At 37.9% G+C, this 20,890-nt stretch overlaps 1 protein-coding gene across 1 annotated transcript in view; it reads left to right on the top strand.

Annotated features, from left to right (window-relative positions):
- Positions 1-20,510, top strand: part of il11ra (interleukin 11 receptor, alpha) — a 108,735-nt gene extending 88,225 nt beyond the window's left edge. Inside the window, exons 10-12 of the mRNA XM_020938193.2 lie at positions 8,573-8,678; positions 9,752-9,831; positions 11,774-20,510. Coding sequence (XP_020793852.1) covers positions 8,573-8,678; positions 9,752-9,830 — 185 coding nt within the window. The 3' untranslated portion in view covers position 9,831; positions 11,774-20,510. The remainder of the gene's footprint in view (positions 1-8,572; positions 8,679-9,751; positions 9,832-11,773) is intronic.
- Positions 20,511-20,890: the final 380 nt, after the last annotated feature.

The raw sequence follows: 20,890 nt of genomic DNA, 5'->3' as shown, positions 1-20,890 counted from the left end.
TGGATGGGTCCTCAACCTTGGTGCAAAACGCCTAAATGATGATTATCGTTTGGTCTTTGCCGGGGTGAGTGTTTCTCTTATTTTATGTGTATAGACTGTTATGGGAAAAACTGCAGTGTATCGGCACTAACCTCTATCTGAACTATTTAATGTCAACAAACGTCGTTAGCCGTTAGTCGTTAATAATTCGTTTATGTTTAGATAAACCACAAAAAACAGTTTATCTTTGTAACAAACCTTGGACGAAGTGTTCACTGCAGACACGAGCATTAGCGAATTCTGCTCCTCCCGACCGCAAACAGGTTTGTAATCCACTTTTTACGCCGTTGTTCTGTCAGCTTTTCCCATTTCTGACCTTTGTGGACGACTATATTCGGTACTCTAAAAAAATCTCTTTTCCTTCTCTCGGTTAGAACAATTGGCACAGCCGTAAACTACATAACACATCTGCATTTTTCTCCAGTCAGTTCACTTCCTGCCCTCCATCTGATTTTGCGTGCTGACAAACGTAGCCCTGTGACGTCACGTGAAACCCAGCTATTGTTAGAAGCATTGACGCTCAGAGCAGTCAACCATCTTGACTCACTACACTCTTTGGCAAAGTTTGGGCCAATCAAAATGGATGGAGTGCATGCGTTTGACGGAAAACAAAGTTCCTATTGGACATTTGTTTTCCTGACGTCATCACGCAGTGTGTGACGTAGGATAATGCCGGAGATATGCTCGGAAAGCCGAAAGTCTTATCTTTCAAAGAGAAAAAAAAGGAAAATAAGTTTCTATCTTATATGGTTGTAAAGTTATGCACGGTTATATAAAACATATTCGCCTGTGTCATATAAGACATTTCTGGTCTGGTTAAAATACTACTTGTGCAAACTTCATATGAAATACATCTGTTTTAATCATCAGAACAGTGAATATGTCAAGTGTATTGCACAAACAAGTTTCCTTCCACTAAATAAGCAAAACAATTGTAGTACAGTCACTAGGCGTGTGCAAAAATATTGAAATACTGATAAAATACTGGTTTAATTTGATGATACAGTATCGATATTGTAAGCTGCTGTATCGATATATTGCCAAGAGTATATTTTGGTATATTTTACTAAATTATTTTGTGTAAGAGCTACAATTGTGTTGACATTTTCACTGTTTTGAGTAAAATGGGCATTTTTTCTATAAACTTTGCACAAACTTAGTGGACTTTGTAGACTTTTAGTATCACAGCCATGATTTAGCTTTGTTTTTCACTGAATCGTATCAAATCGTATTGGATTAAAAGTGCACTGTATCAAAAAGTGTATCATATCGTGGCCAATGTATCGAGGTAACTTCTTAATGATATCCAGCCCTAACAGTCACAAAAAAAAGTGAAAAGATACCAAAAAACATTTAATATACATCAATACAGTAGCCAACTGTTTCACCAAATTTAGTATCAGGATATTTTGATATTTTTGCATTTCATCTCAAATGTGATCCAGCATGTTTGTAAAAGTCTTAAATGACGCCCGAGTATGACTCAAACTGTAAATGGACTGGAAAATTAGTACAGAAATACCACTTGTGTAATTCTTGTAACTTTGTTTAAGTTTACACAAGAACGCTTGTGGGTAAAAACGACTAAATATTTTATCGGAAGTGCCTTTCGTTTAGACGATGACTGTGTTTTTGGGGCTTAAAAATGCAAAAATCAAAAACCACCCTCCAAGTGGAAAAGTTGAATACGCTCCCCCGTAGCATTTCTGTCTACACTACCCAAGACGCAAAACTCTGGTCAGATCTGCTCACGTTGCATACGCATTTAGGTCACATACATACAGAACACAGAAACAAATGTCCCAACATATGTACAGATGCATAGATAGTATTCGTGAACAGAGAGGGATCTGCGATTACAATGGACGAAACCTGGAGAACCAGTCGATGGTGGGACAACTTTTTGGAAGGAATAGCTGATGAAAATGCTTGAAAACTTCTGTATGTCCAAGGATGCCCTTGTTGTTTTAAGTGATTGCTGTCTGCCATGCATACCCAGTCAAATTCCACACAGTTTTGCGTCACTGTATGCACGCAGATTTCCTCCCGAAAACGCTAAAAGTGGAATAAATAGTGAAGACGCGACGCCACTTTTGCGTCTTCTGTTCAGGCCGTCATCATATAAACGTAGCCTAACTTTGCATTTTTTTCAAAACACCAGTTCAGTACTTGGTAAATAAATGGTGGCTCTCAACTTGTGGGTCAGGACACAAAAAGTTAGTTTAAAGCTGCAAGTTTATTGTTTAGTTGTTTTTTGTTTTTTTCACCAGTAATAATGTTTCCCCCCTCCCCTCACATGTGTTCAGACTCACCAGTGCTCCCTGCTCTTCTTCTGTCAAGCCAAAGCTCACACTATCAGACAGCAGTACCGCAGAGAGCCTCTAGTGGTGATACTTGAGAATACAACAGGAGCGGGTCGGCCAGTCTATTTACAAATGGCAGCTTTAAAGTTTGGCCTCAAAGTAACACTATTTGAGAACCACAAAACTCCACCAAAACTCGCCTCCTCTAAATCCAGCATGCATTTGGGGAGAGATTTATGCGTAAATACACTGTGAGCCAGATGTCGTGTTCTCAGCGAGGGGGAGCCACAGAAAGGCATTATTCCAATCTGAAAATCATGTGTTTTAGTCACTTTGATTGGCTAGAAATGGTCCGTTTTGTCAGTGTGTGAACCAGCCTTGTTTACGCCCCGGAGAATGATAAATGTGTGTTTGTGTAAAACCTATAATGATAGCTTTCAAATGAAGTTGTCGCCAGGGAGTAATTAGACACAGAACACACACAGAAGACTTCTTTTTTTTTTTCCTTTTCTTTTTTTTTTCTTCTTCTTCAAAGCATTTTTTCATCCAGATGCGCGGGATGAGTCAAATGGGTGGAAGATAAAGTATGAAAATGTGGTTTGTCGGTTATTAATATCATGCCACCACCTGCTACACTAGTCATCAATTCTTCTTTCGACCCATATTAAGTTTGAGTGCCAGATAAATACATGAAAAGACAGTCATGACTAGAAAGATCTTAATCTTTAATAGAGCCCGACCGATATGGATTTTGTTGTGGCTGATATGAAACGGATATAATGGGAGTTGGAGCTGCCGATAGCCGATATATTTGCCGATATATTTAGTGATGTAAAAATTCACTGTAAATCTTGAATTGTTTAAAAAACTTAGGTTTGGCTCTAGTGGATTCTAAATTGGGTTTATTTAGGCAACATTTATTGTTGTTCTGCCTCTTTACATCATATTTACATACAGTAGATTGGCCTAATGGCATTTTTGCATCACATTCTAGCTACTAGTGATGGGTATTCCAGTTTTTTTTTTTTGGAAAACCGGCTCTTTTGGCTCGGCTCACTAAAGCAGCTGGCTCTTTCGGCTCCCAAGCGACTCTTGAGATTGTTTTGTTGCAAGCAGGACTAAACCAGAACTGAACCAGGACTGAAAAAGGACTAAACCAGGACTAAAACAGATTTAAACCATGTGTGAAACAGGACTAAACCAGAACTTAACCAGGTCTGAGTGTCGGGACTCGGTTTCTATCTCTCTCCCTCACTCGAGCTCAAGATTAGTCCTGGTTTATTCATTTTATGATGAACTGCAGCCAAATATGCACTTTTTTTTTTATCCTGTGCACACGCATATTTCTGAAAGTTTCGTTTTCAGCCGCTGCTGCTGTCAAACTACGGGTCTACAAGCGGCTTGAAGAGAAAAAGTGAGAAAAAGAGAAAACACAGTTCCCAATAAGAAACATGCTCCCGTTGTTCGCTTCAAAGAGCCGGACTCTAAGAGCCGCTTCGATCGCGACCGACCCATAACTCCTAGCTAGTAAAGAAACTACCGCTATTAGCCTTTAACCGTAAAAACTTGCGCGCCGCGGTAATTAATTATATGCATAAATGTGGATCATTCACACGTCTATTCACAGCTCACTGGTCCAGTAACAAATATACGGCCAATATAATCACTTTACAATAGACCAATAGAAAACAGTCTGTTTATGTGTGGGAGCTACAGCAGCTAACCGCTAACAAAACCTAAACTAGCTTCAAAGTCGATGTATTTCCAACACTCAGCGCTCACACAGGCTCCTCCTCACATCACAAGTTTGCACTAATAAATGTCCTTTTAATCCAAACTCAAACAGATTGTCTGTAAAAAGAATATAATCTCAGTGTTGCGCACGGCTGCGGGTGTAAACAAACACACGTGAAGTGACGTGACTCTGTGGTGTGTTCAGGGACAGTACGGACACACACACACAGACAAATTACACCGCAGATAAATACTGGTGCGGAGCCACATATGAGGACATTTATCTGTCTGTAAATTGGATTAAATGAACATAATGTAGAGAGTCTAAGCTTTATAACGAGATATAACATGCCCACGTGAAATATCGGCCCACATCAGCAAGCATATCGACCGATAGCCGATATGTCTCCAGGTGCCCATATTGGCCGATAATATCGGCCAGCCGATATATCGGTCGGGCTCTAATCTTTAATAATAAAACTACCAACATTAGTTTATTTGATATACCAGTAGATGTCAGATGTGGGAGCTGTAATTACAAATGGCAGCTTTAAAGGGCCCATACTACGCTATTTTCTGATGTTCTAATGTTGTTTCCTCATCACAAACATACCCAGAGTTGTGTTTCATGTTTCATTCACACATATTTAACACACAAACCCTGCGTATTTAGGGTGAGTATTTCTCAGGAAGATACAAGAAGTGATCCACTTTGTTTTTAAACTACACACACCTTCACTACAATCATTTGGATAATGTCAGCCCTGGAATTACCCGTCTCCAAAAGGGTAAAAGGTAGCTCTTAACTTTAAAAACTGCCACTACATGACATCACAAAGTGGAACGGGGTATTTTGAGCTTTGGAGATGTAGACAGACATAATAAAGGGTTACTCAAACATGTGTGAATGAAACAAAACACAACTCCACACGCCCTTCCACCCAACTTCCCCACAACTCAACTGCCCAACCCCACACAACTAAACAACTCACAGGCACAGTCTAACCCACATGCGCGCACACACATACACACACACTCGCACTAAAATACATGAGGCGACATACTACGGGTGTAAAGATATCCAAGTCTCATGATACAATATTGTCACGGTATGAACTTCACAGTACGATATTTATTGCGATATCGTAGGAAAGCTCACGATATGGTGGAGAGGCTCACGATTAGGGATGTAACAATATCCAAATCTCAGTACGATATTTTCATGATATACATCTCACAGTACCATATTTATTGCGATATTTTATGGAGGCTAACAAAACTGTTAATATGCTCCTTTTTCCTCTTAAAATGCCTTGACAAGTCTTAATTCAAAAAACTAAGATTTAAAAGTGTTTAGAACTTTTTTGAATGAATGATTGAATGTTTATTTGGCCAGTAATACATAGAATATACATACAAAAAAACATAAATACATAGATATAACACAAAAAGTAAATATTTCTATTCTATAACAATAGGCAAAAATAAATGTTACGCCGATTTTCCTTGTGTCCGAAAAAGGAGTGGGAGGAAGTAAATCCTTATTTAACCCCACCCCTTTTTTCTACCGTAACTGTTATTTCTTCTTGTAGTCTACACTGAAATGGAGCAAAGGATCATGGTCTATGTAGTTTCCTCTGTCCTTTTTTTTTAGCTATTTCTGCACCATGACTCTTAATTTAAGACAAGAGATTGTAATTCGATATATTGTGATGGTCCACGATATTATTGGGAGAACTTTAATGATACGATATCACGATATTTCAGTTATTGTTACATCCCTACTACATACAGATGCATACAAAGTCAGTTTTGCATAAATAATAAAAATGGGAAAAGCTAAATGTAAAAGAGATTACACTGGCCCAAAATTCTTCTTCATCCTAATTCCTCACTGCAATGAGTTCATAAGCAAATCTCCACCACTTCCAGATGCCAGAGCGGAGTTTTGGCGCCAGTGTTATTATGCTAACAACAACTAGCATGTTAACCGTATCCTTCCTGCTTCCCAGAGGATCAAACGCTTTATAATCAGATGCAGACAGCACGTAAACACAAAAATATTTTACACTGGTAGGATTAACGGTGCTTGGTTAGACACACATTTGTAACAGAATGGGCATCTGTTGTACAAATTTGCCAAATGACCAAGTTGTTTTCGTTTGTGACTCAAAATGACTTGATTTACAGCTTGATTTTCCACTGTACTACTAAACTATTTCCTTTTATATTCCATGAAATAAAGCGCTGTCGCATTCTTTCTAGTCTAGCTCTATTGGCACTCGGAGCAAACATGTCTAATCACGTTGCCAAATCTTTTCAGTATTTCTATCTGAACTTTTCATATATTTGATGTCTTCTGTATATATATCAAATGTACAAAGTGGTAAGAAAAAAGAGCAAAGAATGAAAGGTGTGTCCAGAAGTTTGATTAGTGCTGTTTAAACATACTCTACCAGTCAAGGGTTTGGACACAATGTTTTACAGTTTTTACTATTACAAAATACAGCATGCTGGTAAATGTCTTAATTGAGGTTTGGGTATTGTGCAAAAAAATGACTGGAATGTAAGATTAGCACAGAAATGCCACTTGTGTTTGGAAGATTAGACTGCAATTTGAAGTTTAACTGCATACTGTAAAATGGTGTCTCTCAGTTGATGGTTATGGCCCCAAAATGGGTGACTATTATCTTTAGTAACAATACATCTTGGCAAGGTAGCTTAAAGGTGCATTGTGTAACTTTTTTGGTGGAGCGTTCACCCAATGCTTTTCTTCAAGGGGATGCTCTGGCTTTGTCTGGAATGTTTCACAGTGTGGTATTAAAGCACAGGTGTCAAACATGCGGCCCGGGGGCCAGATCCGGCCCTCCAAGACCTTTAATCTGGCCCTCGGCTGATTTTCTACTAAAATATTTAAATTATATTTTCTGTTAAAATATTGGTAATTTTTCTGTGGTGTTTATCACAGCAGTGTCTCCAGAGCCTCTGTACGTGGCCCCTCCCACCAGAGCAGCACAAATGAAGACTTGTCTTTTTCCAAACGCTCTTAAAGGACGATCGTTTTGACTGTTGACCGTGACACCCTCATCAGTAAAATGTCCAAAATGAGAAAAGTGGACGCTGAGTGCAGGATTTACCAAGAAAAATGTACTCCTATTTACATACAAGTTCATGTTAAAATACTGTGTTGAAATTGCATTTTTCTTAAAGTTTCAGGTTGTTCTAATATTTTGTAAAAGATAAAGTTCATCAATTAAAAAAGATTTTTGTAATAGATTTGCATTTGTCTGCAAAAATATTTGAATTTATTGCTATTTTTGGGGTTTATATGCCATGAGTTTTCTGATCCGGCCCTTTTGGGATCAAAGTAGGTTGGATACGGCCCCCGGACCAAAATGAGTTTGACACCCCTGTATTAAAGCTTTCTATCTTCACGGAGACCAAACCAGACCATGTTACGAGTCAGATCTGTGGAGAGGCAGCAGAATGTCTGTTTTTCTAGGTATTTTGGAGCTATAAAACCATCTGTAACTGAATAAATGTGAGGTTGTAAGGTAGAGCTGTTTCATGTCATACTGTGGAACATTCCAAACAGAGCAATGACATCTCCATAGAAGCAAACGGGCAACAGACGCCTAACCAAAAAGTTACATTGTGCACCTTTAAATCTGCAAGTGTACCTTTTTTTTTTTTCACCAGTAGATGGTAAATGTGAAATCTACCACCCCTTATCTGGCCCCTCCCCTCACCTGTCCTTTGTTCACCTGTGTTCGATTATCCGACTTTCACTTGGACCTCACTTGGATTTGATGTCACGTCCGAGCTTGAAGCGTATTATTATGTGTTGCTTGTCGGACTACGTGGATTATGATTATGACTATTCCCTCATTTTATGAAAAAGAAATTTGCTCTTCATTTTATGTTATGATTTCTCTTCCGTTACAACATTAGGGATGTTAATACCCATTCAAGTATTTGTTCAATATTGGCCTCACCACAACAGCGACTACCAAACCCAATGGCAGTGATATGGACACAGTAAAGTACAAGTGACTGAAATTGTCATTTAAACCACCAAAGTGTCCAAACACAATGAAAACACTGCATATTTACATGTCCCAGTGGCTGTAACCATTTTGGCTTCTGACTCGGAATCCTTTCTCGGTCTACTTTTCGGGGGTTGAGGTTCGAGTCACAGTCCGTCCAAGGAAAAGGGGCGTGTCACTTGTGTCGCTAGGCAGCTTCCTCGGAAAACTGATTCAGAAGGCTTATCGAACGCAGGGTTAGATTCACCTGTGCTCTTTGGTCTTCTGTCAGACCAAAGCTGGCACACTATCAAACAACAGTAATGTAGATAGCATCTAGTGGTGATAAGTGAGAATACAACTGGAGCAGGTCGGCCAGTTGACTAGTATTTACAAATGGTAGCTTTATAGTTAGTTGCCAAACCTCATCAGCATTTCTATCTTAACTCTGCTCATGTTTTTCTTCTGCAGATCATCCGCAGTATGAGGATGACGGGAACGTGGGTTTGGTGATTCTGCTGGTGCTGTTCTCTGTGGTCATCCTCTCCACCGTCCTGTCCCTGGTGTTTGTGATGTGGTAAGACTCCCACACTGTTGGACACTGTTCGAGCCTCAGTGCGACCTGGTATCACTCCGCCGCTCCACGTGCACTCTCAGCCCACAGCCGCAAACCACATCTTTCATAATTCACTACATTGGTGCTCGCTTCACTCCAAAACCAAAGCAAATGACTTGTTGATGGTATGTAGGGTTTTTAACATCATATCAGAATTGTCAATATCCGCAAGACAAGAAATATTGTATAAAGTTAAAGTCAAGTGTAGTAGATAGTGTTATTTTCAATATGTACACATTTCATATTGTTATTATTTTAAGATAAGTTTTAAATTTGATTTGTAATTACATTTACTTTAATGAGTTTAACTGAACTTCTATGTTGAAAAAACACAATAATATAGTTATTAAAAGTATTACGCATTGTTACTGAATACTACATTTTTTCTTATATTGTGAAGCCTCATTTGTGTTTGTTGGTCAGAATAGTCAAGAGATTATATTAACTGTGCAGTAGTGCTGTGTAATTATTTACAGTAATTCACTTCCTTGGCATCAGTGGACATGTCAGGGCAGCTTCATTTCTTTGGTCAAATGTGCATCTGGTTAAAGGCATTCTCCCATAAACAATGCCCTCTGTTGGCATAGACTAAAATCACCTCAAAAGTAAGCACTTTTGTATTGCTTCTGTTCTGATTTTACTGAATATTTAGTCTACAGCAGGCATGTCCAAACTATGGCTGCATTTGACTCATCAAATGCAGCCCTCAGACTAATTTTTCTTGGCTCTCAGGCTTCTAGGAGAATTGGCCCAAATTACCTTGCATCAATGAAAAAGTTTTTTTTTTTTTTTTAAATCTACCTTGATAAAGCTAATATTTAATATTTAGTGTGGTTTTGATGGTCTTAGCTTGAATAAAGGACTGATGGCTGATTCTAATGTGATAAACGTGCACATTTTTCAGTTATTGACTGTAATGAGCACCAGTCTATGGCTCTCGATCGGCCCTCTGCTTCTTATGTGTTTCGAGATGTGGCCCTTGATGAAAAAAGTTTGGACACCTCTGTGATCTGACTGATCTGTTGTTGTCTTAGGGTGAAGCAGAGACGGCGGAATCAGGCGAACAAGCAGGAGCTCACCTCCATGGTCAAGATGAAGTCCATGTCAATATAATGTAAGACAAAGACAGCTAGAATACAAGATAATCTATTCTACGTTCATATGTTACAAGACTTACTGCTGCTTTAATTTAACTTTAATTTTATGCATTTGTATTTATATAGCACAAGTTTAGAGTTCTTCAGAGTGGTTACATAAAAATAGGGATGCCTCAATCTGATACCGAAATCCGATAACTTTCCCGACACTGAAAACTTCCAAATAGCAGTCCAGACGATATCCTGTTTAGACATTTACATTTATGTAATAAGACCATTCACTGGTGGTAGTTGGCCCAGAAAACCTCAGAATGTTTGTATTTGTATTTACAAAGCGGTTCTGTATAATTACAAGAGAGAGAGATACATAACAGCTGCATAACACATCTGGATCAGTTTTGTCTTATCTTATTTTTGTGCAAAAGAAATAAATGCTGCTTTCAGTCTCAGTCTATAGTATCGGTATTGGAACTGAAAAAGCTGGATTGGGCATCACTACAAAAAAGCAATTTTACAGCACATAAAAAGACAAGTCATTATTTGCATTATATTACATAAAAGCTCATGGGATTTTTTATAAGACCATGGTGGTTGAATGCCCCATAGACAGACTTAAACAGGTTAATCCTTGAAACTGTGAGGAGTGTTTGCTCTGGTGATCTCAGCCTTCATGGTGGGTGGCATTAGTAATTCTGTGAGGTAAACGGCCGCTAAATTGTAATGATCTGTAGATTATAAGTGGGATTTTAAAGTCTATTTGGTACCGTTTTTTCCAGTCTGTTATGTACTTAGTTAAGCCCCAACTGTAGCCACACATTTCTTTTCTTCACTGGTAGATAGTTCTAGAAGATGACTAACTGTCTGGTGGCTGAAGCTTAAGCGCTGGACTAATTATGTATCACATGTAGAAGTGTTGCAAGATGTCTTCAAATTAGCAACTGCAAAAATGTATTTAAGAGAGCCTTGGAAACAGCATCCACACAGTGTTTCCGAAAACCAAACAAATTGCACCACTGGGCTAACTATGTCTAACATGCTATTTTGTCTATTTAAAACTGAATTACGCAGCATTTTTAAACTACTTTTGTACACTTATGGATTGCAGGTAGAATGTTGATTAAATTTAAATAATGTCTATATATGTGGAACAAGAAAAGAAGTAAAAGTCATATTTTACACACATTTGGACTCTTGTGAACTTTGAACCATGTTAGAATGTTGTTGAGTTATCCTGGTTTATTAGTCTGTTTACATCCCCAAAGCTGAAAATGTGCTGTTCCACCTTGTGATGTCATGTAGTGGTGGTTTTCAAGTTGAAAACTACCTTTTACCTTTTGTTCAATAGAGATTGGAGTAGAGTATGGAGTTTAAAACAACAGTGGAGCACTTCCTGTATTACCACATGACATCACAAGGTGGAATAGTGTTTTCAGTTTAAGACAGACATGTCAAACTCAGGCCTGGGGTCCAAATTTGGCCCCCGAGATCATACCAAATATGTATTAGAGCTGGCTCATCGGCTACAGGTAGACTATAGAGACATTATTTATTTAAAATTCTGTTATTATTTCATATTCTGCTTGTTTTGGATTCAGTGTTTAAGCAAAACTATTATTAAACATTTATTTTAATAAGAAAAGGTTTAACATTACATATCTCAAAAGAAGAGAAAACCTGCAGATGTTGTTGAAATTTTTCACTAAATATTTAGTTTGGCCCACAACTTAGTCCCAGTTTTTTATTTTGTCCCTCTGTGAATTTGAGTTTGACACCACTGGTTTAAGAGAAGAACTAAGCAGGGTTTGTGTCTTTAACATGTGTCAATTTAACAAACCACAACTACAACATCATTATATAGATCAGAAAAGAGCGTAATTTAGGCCCTTTAAAATGTATTATAAGAATTCGATGTTTAAAAGTTGCTTAAATGTTGCTTTGTTTTGTTCTTCTTCCTTCTAGGTTGAATCAAAGCATGTTCTCCTCATCGGCCCGTTCTAGGGCTCCTCCCGCTGGTCATCCGCTGAATCACAACTGGCCCATCCGAAGCTGAATGACGCTTTTTCAGCCTCTAAACAGCATCACAATGACCTCTCAGAAGCCTTTACAATCTGACTAAAGCCAAAAAGGCTGCTATGAGTCGACTACAACTGCTGGAATTTCTATCCCAATCTACACTACAATACCCAGAATGCACCAGTGGGACAGAAGACTTAGTTACATGGATATTTGGAGTTTACTCACAACCGATGCTGCTCCAGGACCCTTTCATGTTTTGAAGAAGGGAGACATTTCACTGCAAGTAAGGATTTAGAGTGCAGCTGCCAAAATGGGGAACGCAAGCCAAAGATTTTAAGGTTTTGTTTTTTATTATTTTATTTTATTTTGTTATTTTTTAATTGGCTGTTCTCCCATTCCGGATTCCTCACTTTTTCGTCGTTTTTGTTGTGAGAAAATGTTCGTCCATTTTGACTGAGCGGCCGACCCAATGCTGTGAAGGAAGTATCTCTCTTTCGATCAGGCCAAAGCAGTATCGCGGGGCATTAAGGCTAACTTGCTAAAATGGACTATAAAAATACATATATGGGGCGGGGTATATAGACTTTTATTTTCTTGCGTTATATTTTTTTGTCATCCCTTTGTGCATATGTTGAATCCTCTTTCTCTCGATCCATATATATTTTGGAATGAGTGTAATATTAGCCCGATTTGATGCTCAAAGAGGAGGTAAGGTATGCATGGGCCGTTCACAAAGCACCAGCAAAATGTATTTTAACTTGTAGTGTAGAGATATATTATAGCGACCAGCCCCATCCAAAGATTTCACTATTGTAAAGTGCACTTAAGTAGAAGAATCAGGTAAAACAAGCCTAGCCTGAAGACATTCACTTTAGCCTATAGAAGATTACCTAGAAGAATACATAAAACTCAGTGAGCAAAGAATAAAGAGAAGAACGTAGCAGCAGTAAACAGCTTCCAAAATGTCCACAATGCATAATCTTCATGAAAGGCCCTGTGCCTGATTTTATTTTTTAATTTTATTATTATTTGAAGGCTTTATTAGAGACTACTGTACCGTGATTTGGAGAGAGAGAAGGTAGAGACATTCAAAATTTGTGCCCAGTGTCAAAATCTAAATTAACTGATTCATTAAGGGATGGGTCAAATGCAGAGGGCACATTTCCAAAACAAAGGTGCACTGTGTAACTTCTAAGGTGGAGGTTCTGCTACTCGCTTGTCTCCTGGAGATGTTATTTCTTGGTCTGGAATGTTTCACAGTAGTGCGTTAAACATATCTCCCTTGCATTTGTTCCAGTACATGTGCTGTGTAGTGAATGAATGAACATGAATTTTTACCATGTGCACGCTTGGGTGTAAAATCCCTCAGTCGTCCAGTTGGAATCCAGAGCAAAGGAGAAATTCCATTTGTCAACTGGAGAAAAATCCCTCACTCCGTCTTACTTGCAAAATGTGAGATGTTTTAGTACAAACAGTGCAACGTTTCAGCACTAGGCCTACATTAGGCACACCGTTTGCGGGATTTTTCTCTATGTTCTTAGGCTGCTCCCGCTCCTCCAACGCACCCGACTCAAGTAATTGATGTGCGAAGTTCTCATTCTTTTAATTGGTCAACTCGACAAACATTTATTGAGGTTGAAAATGTTTCTCAGCTCATCCAAGCTGCTTCTTCAGTTCAGGTCAGAATTATATCTGCCTGAAGGGAGGAGCTAACTACACTGAAACTACTCTGAAACTACTCTGAAACTAACACACCTACTTGCTTACAGTTTCTGTTTGTTAGCTCAGCCTATTCATGTGTATGAGAGTGAGAGGATCCTCAGATACAGATGACAAACCTAGATAACAAACAGAAACTGTGCCATTTTCTCAACCAGTTTGCTCAAGTTTAATATACTGTGGAATATTCTACGCAAAGTAATGCTATCTCCATGGGAACAGGAAGGTGACATACCCTCCACTGGAAAAGTTACACAGTGCACCTTTTAAATTAGAATGAGAGTCGTTTAATTTCATCATAACCCTGCTTTGCAAGTAAGAAAGACAGGAGTAAACTTGCTTCATAATAATCCTCAATTTCACAATTTAGCAATTTTTCTGAATCTTGATCAACGAAAACACAAATTAAGTTAACTGATTAGATTTTTTTTTTAGATAACCCAGCCCTGCCTGTTTTTTACTTGATGGGTCTCATCTAATAAGTGGTGCAAAGGGCAATATCCTGAACTATAAAAAAAAAATCATATCACTTACCGTGCTTGTACATTTTTAACAAGGAACATTGTGTGAAAATGAATCATAAAAACAAACAAGGAAATACATCAAAACCCTTGTCCTTCCTGGAGTTAGAGGACAAACAATCGCTTCATTGATAACTTTTTAAAACATGTATTTTTCTCCTGGATCTGTTTTAAGCCCTCTAAACATTGTAATCATTTGCTGTAATTGCTGTTTACTGCTGCTTTGAGTGGAGTCTTTTACCCTTTTCTCACAAGAATGCACTGTTGGTAATTCACCAACTACACCAAGTACACATAAGACACTAGTTACTTTCATTTTTGTAATATTCTTTTGAAAACAGAAATCTGAAATGTGAACTAGAAGTAGTTTAAACATCTTAAAGTAAAATGCAGACCGTATGATTAATATGCAGTATATAACCATTTCAGTTGTATATTCGGGGACATATTTATATATTCTTTACTTCACTGCCACGATGACCCCTGAATTGTGACGGATACGGTTGCACGATCTGCTCCGTTAGCTACAACGCTGACGATTTGCGTTTCAATCCAAGCACTTACTACGACTGAGCAAGTATAGTTGTTAGCTGCCTGTTGCTTTTATGATATAAGCTTCCTGTCAAAAATGTGGACACACTTTTTAACGTATCAATCGAAACAAATCTCGAAATATCCAGGATTAAGATATTATCACGAAATTGAATCAAGACAACTGGATTCACTAAACTCGTCCAGAAGAAGCCACTTGGTTTGTAGCGGAATGTTGGCTGCAAAAGTTTAGTAAGTCCAGATTTTTTGATTCAGTTCGTGATATCATCAAGTTAATCAAAACAACTGGACTTACTGCCTCCGCTGCAGTGGGCCGGGAGTCACAGTCACTAACACAAAGCCCTGAAGAAGCTGCCTGGTTGGTAGCGAAAAGTTGGCTGCAAAAATCTTAGGCTACGTTCACACGACAACGCTTCTGGATTTATTTTTTTTTTGCGGGTTGAAAAAAATTTGCATCCACACACGTGTCGGATCAATAAATGTTCACATCCAGACGACAACGGAGCACTGAGTGAAAACGATGTAATACATATACCACACCTGTATGTGGCGCTGTTAACAATGATAATAATATTTAATAATGCAAATCTCATCACCTTTTTTTAAAACTTTAAGGTAATTTAGCCGATTTTAGATGTATCCCAGAAATATAGCCGTTTTGTTTTGCAAAAGTTAAACATAAGTTTTCAGTTTTAGCCATAAGATTTGGATGAGAATTATTAGAATAACTTGGTCTCAGAATCCAACAGTTGCGTGTGTAATCTTTGTTATTGAGCCGTGTGTGTAATCTGCAGTGCGTGTTGTTAGCATTATGCTACACCTTTCCCATTTCGGCAACGGTCTTGCGGCCTTCACTGCATCGTAGGACCCTGGCGATGATGGGGTCACGACGTCTTCGTTTTCCAAAAGCTGAGATTTGCTTGTCCACACGACAACGCAACGCTGGCTGTTTTTCAGATTTCTCCATTCTGGAACCCGTTCTCAAAAAACAGTTTTTCCCACTCTAAACGCTGGATCCATGTGGACGAAAGGCCAAAACAATAAAAACTTCACAGTTTCTACCAAAAAACGTTGTCATGTGGACAGGCCCTTAGTAAGTCCAGTTGTTACTGAAGTTTTTTCATTATTTTATTTATGATTTACATTGTAGATTCTCACTGAAGACATCAAAACTATGAATGAGGCATATGGAATGTAGAAAACAAAAAAATAAACTTAAAATAACTAACGATTTTTTAAAATACCCACTGGTTTGATCACTACTTTGCACAGTCTCAGCATTCTCTGACCCTGACACTAGTGTGAAGTGAAAACCATTTCAGGAGACTTCATCAAGTAACTCAAAAAGAGAAGAGTTTCACAGTGCTGTCAACAAAGCAAAGGATGGATAATTTGAGAAAAAAAAATTCCATATGCCTTGCTTCATATGTTATTGTCCTCCGTATGTATCCACAATATACAGGGCAGTAAACAATGAATGAGAAGGTGTGTCCAAACTTTTGACTGGTAGCGTAAATTTATTTTTATGTGCAATTCCTGTCTATGCCTCACATGTAAATATAGCACTACACCTTGACTACGTACGCATCTGTTGACTTTATTGAAAACACTAGCAGGCAACAAACCAGATCTGACCACCGAGCAGCTTTTTCCACTTTACACATGATTCCATACAAATCTGTTATGAATATGAATATGAGTATAAGTACAGCCTACACTGAGGAGGAATACACCGTTCTGTTGATAGCAAGTGTCTGAACTGTTTTCAAGGCGGGTGCTTCAAGTAGTGACAGTAGAAGTAGAAGTTGGATAGGAGGCTTTAAGTGAATTTGGTTACAATGAAAAAAATAAAATACTGTTGGTTTTTTTTTTTTGTTTGTTTTGTTTGTTTTTTTGTTTTTGTTTTTTATGAAAATGTTTTTAAAAACCCATAGTTTAACAAATAAAAAAATATTTCCTTTTCTTTGAGGGGTTAGTATCATAGGGACATTTTGGAAAATTGGAAAATGAAAACTTGAGCTCTGTAATATTACAATAAATATTCTTTTTTATTTTAGATTTATTCAAAGGAACCATTTTCAGTGCACAAAATGTCTTTCCAGGAAAATCACTTTTACTTTTTAAATTTCTTTTACTTTTAAAACATACTTTTACTTTTTACCTTTTTAAATTTACTTTTAAAAATGTGCACATTACTAATTAAAATGACACTATTTTAATTCCTTGTTAACAGAGCTCACCCACTCAATAAATTTTCCTTAAATTTTTCCCATAAACTTTTCAAAACATGTGATAACTAGTAATGAAACAATAACCAAAATATCGTTATTACAATATATTGAATTACAAGTCTCTTTGCTTAAATTAAGAGTTATGGTGCAGCAATAGCTAAAAAAGACTAGGGGACTACATAGACCATGATCCTTTGCTTCATTTCAGTGTAGACTACATGAAGAAATAACAGTTCTAAGCACTTTTAAATCTTAGTTCTTTGGATTAAGTCTTGTCAAGGCATTTTAAGAGGAAAAAGTAGCATATTAACAGTTTTGTTAGCCTCCTCAAAATATTGTAATAAATATCGTACCGTGAGATGTATATCGTGAAAATATCAAACCGAGAGATTTGGATATTGTTATCCCACGATATCGCAGCAAATATCATACCATGAGGTTTATACCGTGATGATATCGTATTGTGAGACTTGGATATCGTTACACCCATAGTGATACCTAATAATGAAAAGTTTTAAGCCCATAAAGCACATTTAAAATGCTAAATTATGTGAAATGTTGTAATAATTTAGCAGACTTTCACATAACATGATGGGTCTTGTGCTCATTATTTACCACATAGCTGATTAACCCTGAGCAAACTTTCAAAATTTTAACATACATTTTTTTTGGAAAGTCTATGGGAAAAATTTATGGGTAAAAAGCAGCAGCCCCATGCGCTTTCAGTTAATTTTTTTTCCCTTTTGATTCTGAGCCCTCAGTTTTCAAACACGGCATTCTTGAAACTCTTTTGTACCCTTTCTTTATTTCTTTCTCAGAACTGCGTGACTATTTCTTGATTGATTGTTCTGAACAAAGGTGCACCAACCGTACGTTCTCTCAAGCTATAACTCACCTATTATTGCATGAGTCCAATTCAAGCTTATTTGTATATTATTGTATATCACATTTTATGAAATCCATGTATTGTTTGGTGTCTGTAATGTAGAAAAACAAAACAAAAAAATCCTCGGGGTTGCTTCACGGAGATGGGTTTTCTCACTTTTTAGATTTTGTTTTGTCAAAATTTGTTTCGGAACACCTTGCGATTTGCACAGATTTAAACACTGCAATCTTGTCCACTCAGTGTTCAAACAATCTACAATTTTCTATTTCAAAAGTGTCTAAAAATGTCCGTTGTGTTTTTGAGAATAACCCATGTCTAGGACCATCTCTGCTTGTATTGTACATTGTGTCCTCTGTCCCAGTTATATGAAGCTGTTACTGTACATTTACTGTATGGACAATTTGTTTACCATTTTGCTTTTCTTTCTTTCTTTCTTTCTTTCACTTTTACTTTAATTAGCAGTGCGTCGTCATGTCAACTGTAAAATTGTTTCTAATAGGTGGCAACATTTAAAGTTTTTAGTTGGGGGTCCGTCACCTGCTTGTGTTCTACACGGAATGTTCCACAGTATGACATTAAACAGCAACATTTTACATTTATTCAATTACAGATGCTTTTATAGCTCAAAAATACCTAGAAAAAATGGCATTCTGATTGTAAGCGGGGTCGTCTTTCCGCAGATCTGACCTGTAATTGAATCTGGCTTGGTTTCCATGACGCTAGAAAGGTTTAATGCCATACTGAAAAACATTTGACGGACCCTTCACCAGAAAAGTTAGACAGTGCACAAAGCAATATTGCCAGAGTTCAGTATAGGTTGTACACATTAGTTACTAACAAATTCGAAGTTCTAATTTAAAGGTCTTCTTATATAATCTCACTATTTTTGGTTTTCTTTTCAAAAATGTACCTCAGGTTGTGTTTAGTTTTCGTCTACATGTCTACATCCACGTCCACGTTTTTTTTTTTTTTCTATTCTGAGGTTGTTTCCTTCTTGAGAGATGAAAAATGTCAGCTGCACTTCTCTACATCATTCGGTTGGCCCCGCCTTTTCCAGGAAGTGCTCCCATGGAACTATAATAAGATCTGGAAAATGAACCAAAGATGTTGTCGTATTGGTTTAAAAAGGTCTGAGCTCATTGATGCGTGATGCCAAAAATGTCCATACTGTCAATAACACCACCTGTCATGCGCACACAATCAGCACGAAAAAGTTTATGTTGTGATAATGGAGAAGTATCTTTTTCAAAATTTTGATACTCAGACCTTGAAATGGTGCATGGATGTCCGTTAAAACCACAGACTGTATGGACGGATCGAACCCGTTAGCCCCTGCGTTCCAAATAGGAAGTGTTCTTGGAGGTGTTTCTGGTTCCATCGACTTTCCAATTGACTTTACGTTGACTTTACTCCTGCAGTGAGCCTCGTCATTTTGGTCTTAAAATGTTCTTATTAACCCGCTCTAAATGATCCTGGTGTTTTTATTTCGCCAGTTTGTCCGTTAATAAATCAGATTCAGATTTACCCTTATAACCGTTGACCTCGATGAGCTTCATTTGACTGGAGCCGAACGCTGTGGGCGACGTCACACTCCCTTAGTCCACTTCAGCGCTTAAAATCATTGTTAAAAGTTGACTAAATAGATGTTTTACTACGTTTATATGATGACGGTCTGAACGGAAGACGCAAAAGTGGCGTCTCGTTTTCACTTTTTATTCCGCGTTTAGACGAGCATTTTCGGGAGGAAGTCTGCGCGCATGGGGTGATGCAAAAGTGTGTGGAATTCGATTAGGTGATGACTTTAGGTGGTGATGTATGTGACGTAAACGTGTATGCGACATGAGCAGATCTGACCAGAGTTTTGCGTCTTGAGCAGTGTAGATGGAAATGCTACGGCGGAGTGTATTCAACTTTTCCACTCTGGAGGGTGGTTTCAGATTTTTGCATTTTTAAGCCCCCAAAATGCCGTCACCGTTTAAAAGAAAGGCACTTCCGATAAAATATTTTGTCGATTTTACCCGCAAGCGTTCTCGTGTAAACAGGCCCTTCGTCTCAAAATACAATTGTCCTATGAATAAATCCCATTTTTAGCACAGCAATTTCATCCTTAATACCAGCAGGTTAAGTGTATATAATGCATCTCTGTGTCGATATTGCCAAGAAGTCCGTTACGATATATCGCCGTATCGATATTTTGGTAAAGCCCTATGGAGCAACCACTAATCAAACTCTTATTAGCCTCATTTGAACTGTTCCAGGCGCCCCAATTGTTATAAAATGTGAAATCCTAATGCAAGACCCAGGAGAAGTATGTAATGGGAACTTTCTGTGGGCTTCAGACCGCAGTCCACAAAAGAAAAAAAGAAAAAATTTGAGCTAAATGTCATTCTGAAATATGGCTTAATGTTATGGTATTACAGCATTAATGGAAGAAAAGCATGGAAGATTGAAGCTAGTAGGTCACACCAGAAAAACAAATCCAAAGTGCCCCTAAAGTTTGCAGTTTGATTTCTGATTTCAACTCAATTTTGGATCTTGCGTCCTCTCCAAATTCACTGACTTCACTAATCTTTCATTATGTAGATTCTAGACTATCAAAACGTCAACATTCTAACCTCAACATCCCTCCGGAGTAAATGTTGCCACCTCCTCATGTCCTTTCTTCAATGTTGGGTTTCTGCAGGGGTACATTTAGCACCATAAGCTCTTGTATGTTTTTCCTCTTTGTGTCTGTGTTCTGTGAAATAAAAACAAACTATTTTATCACAAAATATTTTCTGATTTATTTGTTGCTTTTTTAGGTCGTTTAATTTGCTTAATATTGAGAGACAGCAGCTTAAAAGTGGATGTTAAAGCCGTATATTAGCTCCAGAATTATAGACTGTATGTATAAATGGGCATAGTTGACCCATTGGACGCCGTGCTCCAAATAGGAAGTGAGCATGGGGGAACTTTCGGGCTCCATAGACTCCGTTTCCAATTTGCTTTGTGTTAAATAAACATCGGTCCTCTCTGTGTACCTGCCACTTTCAGGCTCCTCGTTTTAGGTCTTAAAATGTTTGTATTAACCCACTCTACGTGATCCTGATGGGTTTTTTTTTTCGCTTTTTAATATGGAACTCGGCTCCAAATGTACTCCTAATGCGAGCCT

This window comes from Boleophthalmus pectinirostris, unplaced genomic scaffold (genome assembly GCF_026225935.1).
Source record: "Boleophthalmus pectinirostris isolate CB_2022bp ecotype Guang Dong unplaced genomic scaffold, ASM2622593v1 HiC_scaffold_18, whole genome shotgun sequence".
Taxonomy (NCBI): Eukaryota; Metazoa; Chordata; class Actinopteri; order Gobiiformes; family Gobiidae; genus Boleophthalmus; species Boleophthalmus pectinirostris.
This window is presented reverse-complemented; position numbering and strand designations above follow the sequence as displayed.